This window comes from Geospiza fortis, unplaced genomic scaffold (assembly GCF_000277835.1).
Source record: "Geospiza fortis unplaced genomic scaffold, GeoFor_1.0 scaffold78, whole genome shotgun sequence".
Taxonomy (NCBI): Eukaryota; Metazoa; Chordata; class Aves; order Passeriformes; family Thraupidae; genus Geospiza; species Geospiza fortis.
The window spans coordinates 5,527,768-5,535,202 of record NW_005054339.1 but is presented as its reverse complement, the minus strand read 5'-3'; the positions used below and the strand labels follow the sequence as shown (position 1 = coordinate 5,535,202).

The window sequence follows — 7,435 nt, the reverse complement described above, 5'->3', positions numbered from 1 at the left end:
GTGTCCATCAGCCCCCAGCCATGCTTTCCTGTCCCACCCTGGTGTCACTGAGGTGCTTACCGGCTCGCCTTTCCTCCCTGACAGCCCCGAGCGCCCCGGGATCCCTGGCTCTCCCTACAGCAGGAAGGACAGAGGCAGGGCAGTCAGTCCTTCACCCCTCAGTGCTCACCCCAGAGCCACAGGCAGAGGAGGGGACCCCTGAGCTTGTCAGGGGCCAAGGTCTGGCCTCAGCCATCTCCCTGCTCCCGCTGGCTGAGGGAGGGGATCCAAAGGACCACAGCCCCAGGCACCATCCAGGCTCCTGCAGCACCCTGCAGGCACCCACTCACCTTGTCACCCTTGTCCCCGTTGAGGCCACAGGCACCTTTCATGCCCCGCTCACCCTGCAAGGATGGGAAGTCAGAGCCATGCCAAGGCAGCACTGGAGAGCGCTGGCAGCCAGAGAAGCCAACCCACCTTGAGGCCACGCATGCCCAGGGGTCCCATGTCCCCCTTGTCTCCCCGGGCCCCGGGTATGCCATCACGGCCAGGCTGGCCCTGTGGGAGCCCCCAGAGTGTGACCAGGGTCTGCCAGGGTCTGCTCCTGCCCTGCTCTGGGGTGGCAGAGGCACAGACACAGCTCCTCACCGGCTCTCCAGGCTCTCCTGGTGCTCCAACCTCTCCCTGGGGAAGGCAAAGGCACCAGTCAGGGCAGGTGAGGGGATGGAGCCAGCAGCATCCCCAGCAGAGAGGCTGCCCAGCTTCATACCTTCTGCCCACTGGGGCCACGTGCCCCAGGGAAGCCCATGGAGCCCTTCTCTCCTTGTTCACCCCTCGTGCCCTGCAACAGAAACCCAGATCAGCACAGGCCAGGAGGGAGAGCTCCATCCACAGCCACTGCATGGCCACAGCACAGCCACAGTCACCTCCAGGCCATGGTCCCCTTGCACCATGTCCCTGCAACACCAGCACATAGGGCACAGGGATGCTGTCATGCCCTGCTTCCTCTGTCCCTTGCCCTCCATGATCCCCAACCCAGCAGCTCCCAGCCCTGCACAAGCTCCCCCCAGCCCTGTACCTTCTCTCCAAGCATGCCTTGCTCCCCCTTGTCCCCCTTGTCCCCTTCTGTGCCCTTCAGGCCACGCTCTCCCTGCAAAGGAGGAGACACAGGGAGGGGTCAGGGGATGAGCAGAAGCTCAGACACACAGGGTGGGGAGGACAGACTCTCATGGGGGCAGGAACATGGGGTCTGTAGGGTGGCTGGAGGAGAGGGGACAATACACTCTGCAAGGGAGGGTCCCCCGGCAGGGAAAAGCTCCTCCAGCTCTTCCCAGGGGGACAGGAAAGATGGGGAGAGGGAGGACAGGGACGGCCCTTACCGGCTCCCCCTTGCTGCCCCGTGCTCCTGGCGGCCCCTCCAGCACCACAGTATCACCCTGTGCACCCAAAGCAGAGAGAGGGGGGGTGAGAAGGGGGCCAGGGCTGCTGCCTGCCTCCCCACTGCCCCCCGCCCCAAGGACTCACCTTGTCTCCTTTGGGTCCTGGGGCCCCAAGGTCTCCCTGTGAGGATGAGGGGAGATGCTGCAGAGATGCACAGCAGGGAGCAGGCAGCACCTCCCTGGGCACCCCAGTACCTGGGTATGCATCACTGTCCCCCCAGCCCACAGAGTCCCTTACCTTGTCCCCACGCTCCCCACGGTTCCCAGGCAAGCCCTGTGGGGGACAAGAGAGGGGTGCTCAGGAAGGCATCACCCAGACCAGGGTGCAGCTGAGGGAGGGGGGTACCTACAGCTGGCCCACGATCCCCTTCTGGCCCTGGGCGCCCGTCCTCACCCTGCAAGGAGGAAGGGATATGAGAAGGGAATTTAGGATGGGGGCACTCCAGCATCACCCCAGACCAGGGACAGCTGCAGCTCTGGCTCAGAGACCTGTCAGGCACCGTGAGCCTTCCTGTCCCTGGCTGTGGGGACATGAGGGGACTGTGGCAGTACCTACCCGTGGTCCTGGGTCACCACGTTCACCTCTGGCTCCTGGCAGCCCGGCCCCTGGAGCTCCCTGCCAGAGGAGGGCAAGAACTCATCCCCATTCTCACTGCCCACAGCTCCTCCCAGCCCTGCCAGGCACCCCCATGCCAGGGACACCCCACAGTCCCCACCAGCTCTCTGGGTGCCATGTGCCACCATCCAGAGGGGGCTCAGCACCCACTCCACAAGGGAACCAACCTCCCACCTCTCATGCTGTAGGGCTGCCCCTAATCCTACCTTGTCACCCTTCAGGCCAGGGACCCCTTGTATGCCCTAAAAGAAAGGAGAAGGGTGAGCAAGCCACGGGAGGAAACCAATGCCAGACACCCTCTAAAACATCCCTGAGAGCCCCACCACGGCACTGCACACTCCAGCAGCAGCCTGCACCCTGTAAAACATCTCTGAGCGTCCCACCACGGCACTGCACACTCCAGCAGCAGCCTGCACCCTGTAAAACATCTCTGAGAGTCCCACCACGGCACTGCACACTCCAGCCTGCCCCATGGCCAGGGAAGTGCCAGCTGGTCCCTGCCAGCCTGTCTGAGCCAGCAGGGCAGAGCCCACAGCCCCAGGAATGCTGTGCCACCATACTCACAGCTGGCCCTGGAGGTCCCACAGGTCCTGGTGGTCCAGCAGTGCCATCCCTGCCTGGAAAGCCGATCAGACCCTGAAGGGAGGAAGCAGGGAATGGGGAAGCAGAGCCTGGGGCTGGGAAGGAATGGGGCTTGCGGGGACCTCAGTGCCACTGCACAAGTGTCCAGGGTCACCAGGACCAGTGATGCCATGTTCTGGTTGAAGCCTTTACCCTCTCTCCTGGGGGACCTGGAGGGCCAGGCTGTCCATTGTCTCCTCTCAGGCCTGGCTGTCCTGGCATCCCAGCAGGGCCTGCCAAGCCAGGGGGTCCTGGCAATCCTGGCAGGCCGGTGTCACCCTGAGGTAGGGAAGTAAAAGATGAAGCTCCTCAGGAATGTGCTTTTCCCTCAGCAAGCCAAGCTAGAGCATCACTGGGGCATCAGGGACATGATCAGAGCCAGGGTGACATGGGGACAGGAGTTACCTTCAGGCCTGGAGGCCCATCCTGTCCTGGTGGTCCCCGTGCACCGACACCCACTGATCCCTGCAAGGTGGCACAGAGCATGTGGCACATCACCTGGCTGCTGGGCACAGGGGTGCCAGGGCCATCATGCCACCGAGAGCATCCCCCTGGGACACGTACCTTCTCCCCTTTGGCTCCAGAGGACCCTTTGGCTCCCTGTGAAGACACCAAGCCCCCAGGACGACCTGGGCAGTAGGTGGCAGGGGCACAGATGCCAGCCCCCACCAGCATCCACTGTCCCCAATATCCACCCACCACCCCAATATGCCTTCTACTCACATCTTCCCCGGGATCTCCTGGCTCTCCAAACTTTCCTGGCTCCCCCTGGCAGGGAAAAAGAAGGAAAAAGCAGATGTGTGGGATTATGAACCAGGGGAGCAGCTGTGGTCACAGGGGTCCCAGGACAAGGGAAGAGACAAGAATCTGACTCCTTGTTTCAGAAGGCTTGATTTATTATTTTATGATATATATATTATTTTAAAACTATACTATACTAAAAGAATAGAAGAAAGCATTTAATCAGAAGGCTAGCTAAGAATAGAAAAGGAATGATAACAAAAGCTTCTGACTCTCAGAGAGTCTGAGCCAGCTGACTGTGATTGGCCATTAATTAGAAACAACCAACATGGACCAATCAGAGATGCACCTGTTGCATTCCACAGCAGCAGATAATAATTGTTTACATTTTGTTCCTGAGGCCTCTCAGCTTCTCAGGAGAAAAAATCCTAGGGAAAGGATTTTTCATAAAACATGTCTGTGACCAGCAGCTACAGCTGGATCCCCACAGGGTGGCCAAGCAGCCAGGAAGCTGAGGACCACACAACCCCTCCCCACTGACCCCCAGGGCAGCACTCACCTTGTCACCCTTGGGGCCTGGCAAGCCTCGGTCACCCTTGGAGCCCTGTCAGGGACAGCAGTGTTAGGGGACAGGGCACACACAGGGCTGGCTGGCCCCTCACAAGGCAAGGGGATAAGGTGATTGTAGGGAAGGGTCAATGAGGGGGATGAGGGCAGTGTCAGTGTCAGGGTGTGGGTGACTCACGGGCTCTCCCAGCAGCACGCCCTCCAGCAGCGCCGGCTCTCCCTGCAGGGCACACATGGGTGCTCAGCTGTGCCCACTGTGGGTGCCAGGGCCCAGCAGACCCCTGCCCAGCCCAGCCCTCCCAGCCTGGCTCCTTACCTTCTCTCCCTTGGCTCCAGGGGGGCCGGTGATGGCCTGGGACAGAGGACAGAGGGCAGGTGAGCAGGGCTGCACGGGGATGCTCCCCTCATCCTGGCCAAGGCAGCTCTGCACTCACCTGCCCTGGGGCTCCAGCGTCCCCTGGCTCTCCCTTGGGACCAGCAGGCCCTGAAGGTCCTGGTAAGCCCTGGCACAAGTGGCACAGCCCTCAGCATTGGCTGCAGACAGCCAGGCTGAGCTGAGTGGGGATGGGGCAGGGTAAGCATCAATGTACCATCTTCCCAGGCACTCCTGCCTCGCCGTCCTTCCCGGGCACACCATCCCTGCCCGGCACTCCTGGCTTCCCACTCTCCCCCTGCAGGCAGTGACAGAGGGGCTGGGCTGTGCAGGCAGCCCCAGGCACCCTCACTGATGGCAGCCAGATGTGGGGGTCACACACTCACCACTTGTCCTGGCAGCCCAGGGACACCCGGCGGGCCCTGCAATGGAGACGTGAGCAGAGATCAAGCAGCATCCCAGGCACCAAGAGCACCAAGGGCTGGGTTTGGGGTGCTGCAAACCTACCCCTGGGCCAGGGGGGCCAAGGGGTCCTGGCAGGCCCATGTTGCCCTGGGGGCCAGGCAAGCCCTGCAATGGAAACAGACACATCAGAGAGGGGATGGAACAGCCAGGACCTTGGCTGCCCCTGTGGGAATATGTGTTGGGGTGGGACTGGCTGATTTAGGGGAGGCTGGATGGATTTGGGCAGCCAGGTGGGTACAGGCAGGGAGGGTATGAGTACTCACACGGATGCTGGAGCCAGGTTCCCCTGGGTCACCCTGGGAAGAACACACTGCATCAGCCTGACCACCCCAACCACCCCAGCTACTGTGGTCACAGGCACATCTTCATAGCTGGATCCAGGAGGGGATCCAGCCAAATGTCCCTCCCCCAGCCCAAAACTTCTTGAAACGTGGTCGTCCCTCCAGCCCCCAAATGTGGTAAGGCACCCTTTCCCTCTGCCAGGCTGGAGTGGCAATGCTGATGCAGATGCCAGTGCTGCTGCCTTACCTTGGCACCAGCTGGGCCCTGGGTCCCTGGGGGGCCAGCGCTGCCCTGCAGGGGACAAGGGGACATTATTGGGGTGGTGCTTGCTGGTGGCACAGAGCAGGGAGGGGGCAGCAAGACCACTCAGTCCCAGCAGTGCCACCCCACCTCTGCTCCCTGGGGGAATGCCCACCCTGGCTGACACCACCCTTGCATGACAGTGACATGACATGACACGACACATGGTGCAAGGTGGCTCCTTACCGGAGGTCCTGGGGGTCCTGGGTCTCCCTGATTGCCCTGAAGGGAGGAAGAAATGGGATCACTGCAGAAGTGGGTTTTCCCCAGTGGGAGCAGGGGGTGTCCCCAGGGAGAGCAGACCCAGACAGTGCCAGCAGCTGTTGTAAGCACCAAGCAAGACAAGCCTGGACAGGTCCTGCTAAGATGCAGGGGCCAAGGACCCAGCCCAGCAGCAGGGTGACCCCCACAGTTTCACCAAGCATTCACAGCCAGAAGCCCCCAGCTGTGTGCCGAGGTGGTGGGGCACAGGGACATGGGAGACACACAGACACCTACCGGGCGTCCCAGCACGCCAGGAAAGCCTGGCACGCCCTGCAAAGAACCACATCACAGTCAGTGGACAAGGGGAAACCCACCCCTCCACACAGCCCTCCTGCCCCCCAGGGAACCACAACCTGCCCTGCAAAGAACCACATCACAGTCAGCAGACAAGGGGAAACCCACCCCTCCACACAGCCCTCCTGCCCCCTGGGGATGCTCCCCATTCCCAGTGTGTGTACCCAGCCAGGGCACTTAGGAGGGGCAGGAATAGGAAGAGGCCCCCAGACCCCAGGCCCTGCATGGGCAGAAGGAGGTGAATGAGGCAGAAACGCTCCTGCTGGTGCTGGTGGTGGCTGGTGTGAGACCACAGGAGCTCCCCCCATCCCAGCCTGCATCTCTCCACCATGGCCCCACTCACCGGCTTCCCCTCAGGGCCTGCCAGCCCTCTCTCACCCGGGAGGCCCTGGAGCAAAGGATGGAGACAGGGATGGGGTCAGTGCCAGGCAGGCCCAGGGGCAGTGCCAGGCAGGGGAGCAGTGTGGCACTCACCGGGCTGCCGTCCCTGCCCTTCTCGCCAGGCTCCCCTCGGTCACCCCTCAAGCCACCTTCACCCTGCAGTGGGGACAAGCACAGGGTCACAAGACAGGCAGGGACCTTCCCATGACCTCCCAGAGCCTGCTGAGGGCTGTGCCCAGCAGTGCCCTCACCCAGGGCTTTGCTCCCTTTGACATGGGAGACTTATAACCTCAGACCTTGTCTCCTTTGGGTCCCCGCTCGCCCTCAGCTCCGGGCTCACCCTGTGTTGGGAAGAAGACAGATGCCATCAGCCCTTGCTGACCACCATCCTCAGCCCCAGCCCATGATGTTGCCCAAGCTTGGTTATCTCAGCTGCCTTGTCCTTTCAGACCAGCCACACACCTTGGCTCCCTTGGGTCCGACGGGGCCGCGCTCCCCCGGGAGGCCCATCAGGCTGCCCTCCACCACATCCACCTGTGGGCAGGGCACAGTCAGGGCCAGCACCCAGGGCACCTCAGGAAAGATCCCTCAGGGGCAAAGCCCTCCCCAGGCCCCTGAGCCAAGGCACTGGATGTGGCCATCCATTCCCAGAGTGGCAGGCTGGCATTTTGATGATGATCTCCAGCAGCAGCCATCACCTACCTTGGGCCCTGGGGGCCCCGGGGGTCCAGGCAAGCCATCCCTTCCCTGAGAAGGGCAGAGAAATAGGGTGAGTGTCGAAGGGCACGGGAGAGCAGAGCAGTCCTGGCATGGCCAGGAAGGTATGGAAATGGGCATCTGCCCACCCCATAGAGAGCCCTGCATCCCCTCAAGAGGGGCACAGCACCAGAGGGGATGGAGGGCACCATGTCCCTGTCCCAGCTCACCTGCTCCCCTCGGTCGCCCTTCTCGCCTCGGTCGCCCTGTGCAAACACCGTGGTGGCTGTCACAGGGCTGTCCCCAAGCCCCCAGAGCAGGTCCCCCAGACCTCACCCCACACCTCCACACACACTCACCTTCTCGCCGGACCTCCCGGATTCCCCCAGCTCCCCACCCCGGCCTGGCACCCCCGGA

General features: G+C 62.3%; 1 protein-coding gene across 1 annotated transcript in view; it reads right to left on the bottom strand.

The window, feature by feature from the left end:
- The window catches only part of COL7A1 (collagen type VII alpha 1 chain), a 31,935-nt gene that overhangs the window by 4,853 nt on the left and 19,647 nt on the right, over positions 1–7,435 (bottom strand). The window contains exons 72-106 of the mRNA XM_031058250.1: positions 7,378–7,434; positions 7,249–7,284; positions 7,025–7,069; positions 6,785–6,856; positions 6,619–6,663; positions 6,416–6,478; positions 6,285–6,329; positions 5,882–5,917; positions 5,570–5,605; positions 5,330–5,374; positions 5,065–5,097; positions 4,844–4,906; positions 4,723–4,758; positions 4,554–4,634; positions 4,398–4,466; positions 4,280–4,315; positions 4,142–4,183; positions 3,956–4,000; positions 3,379–3,423; positions 3,220–3,255; positions 3,061–3,120; positions 2,809–2,934; positions 2,599–2,670; positions 2,241–2,276; positions 1,975–2,034; positions 1,769–1,813; positions 1,657–1,692; positions 1,504–1,539; positions 1,359–1,415; positions 1,058–1,129; positions 749–820; positions 628–663; positions 457–537; positions 330–383; positions 30–114 (exon numbers count right to left, since the gene is read on the bottom strand). Coding sequence (XP_030914110.1) covers positions 30–114; positions 330–383; positions 457–537; positions 628–663; positions 749–820; positions 1,058–1,129; positions 1,359–1,415; positions 1,504–1,539; positions 1,657–1,692; positions 1,769–1,813; positions 1,975–2,034; positions 2,241–2,276; positions 2,599–2,670; positions 2,809–2,934; positions 3,061–3,120; positions 3,220–3,255; positions 3,379–3,423; positions 3,956–4,000; positions 4,142–4,183; positions 4,280–4,315; positions 4,398–4,466; positions 4,554–4,634; positions 4,723–4,758; positions 4,844–4,906; positions 5,065–5,097; positions 5,330–5,374; positions 5,570–5,605; positions 5,882–5,917; positions 6,285–6,329; positions 6,416–6,478; positions 6,619–6,663; positions 6,785–6,856; positions 7,025–7,069; positions 7,249–7,284; positions 7,378–7,434 — 1,894 coding nt within the window. The remainder of the gene's footprint in view (positions 1–29; positions 115–329; positions 384–456; positions 538–627; positions 664–748; positions 821–1,057; positions 1,130–1,358; positions 1,416–1,503; positions 1,540–1,656; positions 1,693–1,768; positions 1,814–1,974; positions 2,035–2,240; positions 2,277–2,598; positions 2,671–2,808; positions 2,935–3,060; positions 3,121–3,219; positions 3,256–3,378; positions 3,424–3,955; positions 4,001–4,141; positions 4,184–4,279; positions 4,316–4,397; positions 4,467–4,553; positions 4,635–4,722; positions 4,759–4,843; positions 4,907–5,064; positions 5,098–5,329; positions 5,375–5,569; positions 5,606–5,881; positions 5,918–6,284; positions 6,330–6,415; positions 6,479–6,618; positions 6,664–6,784; positions 6,857–7,024; positions 7,070–7,248; positions 7,285–7,377; position 7,435) is intronic.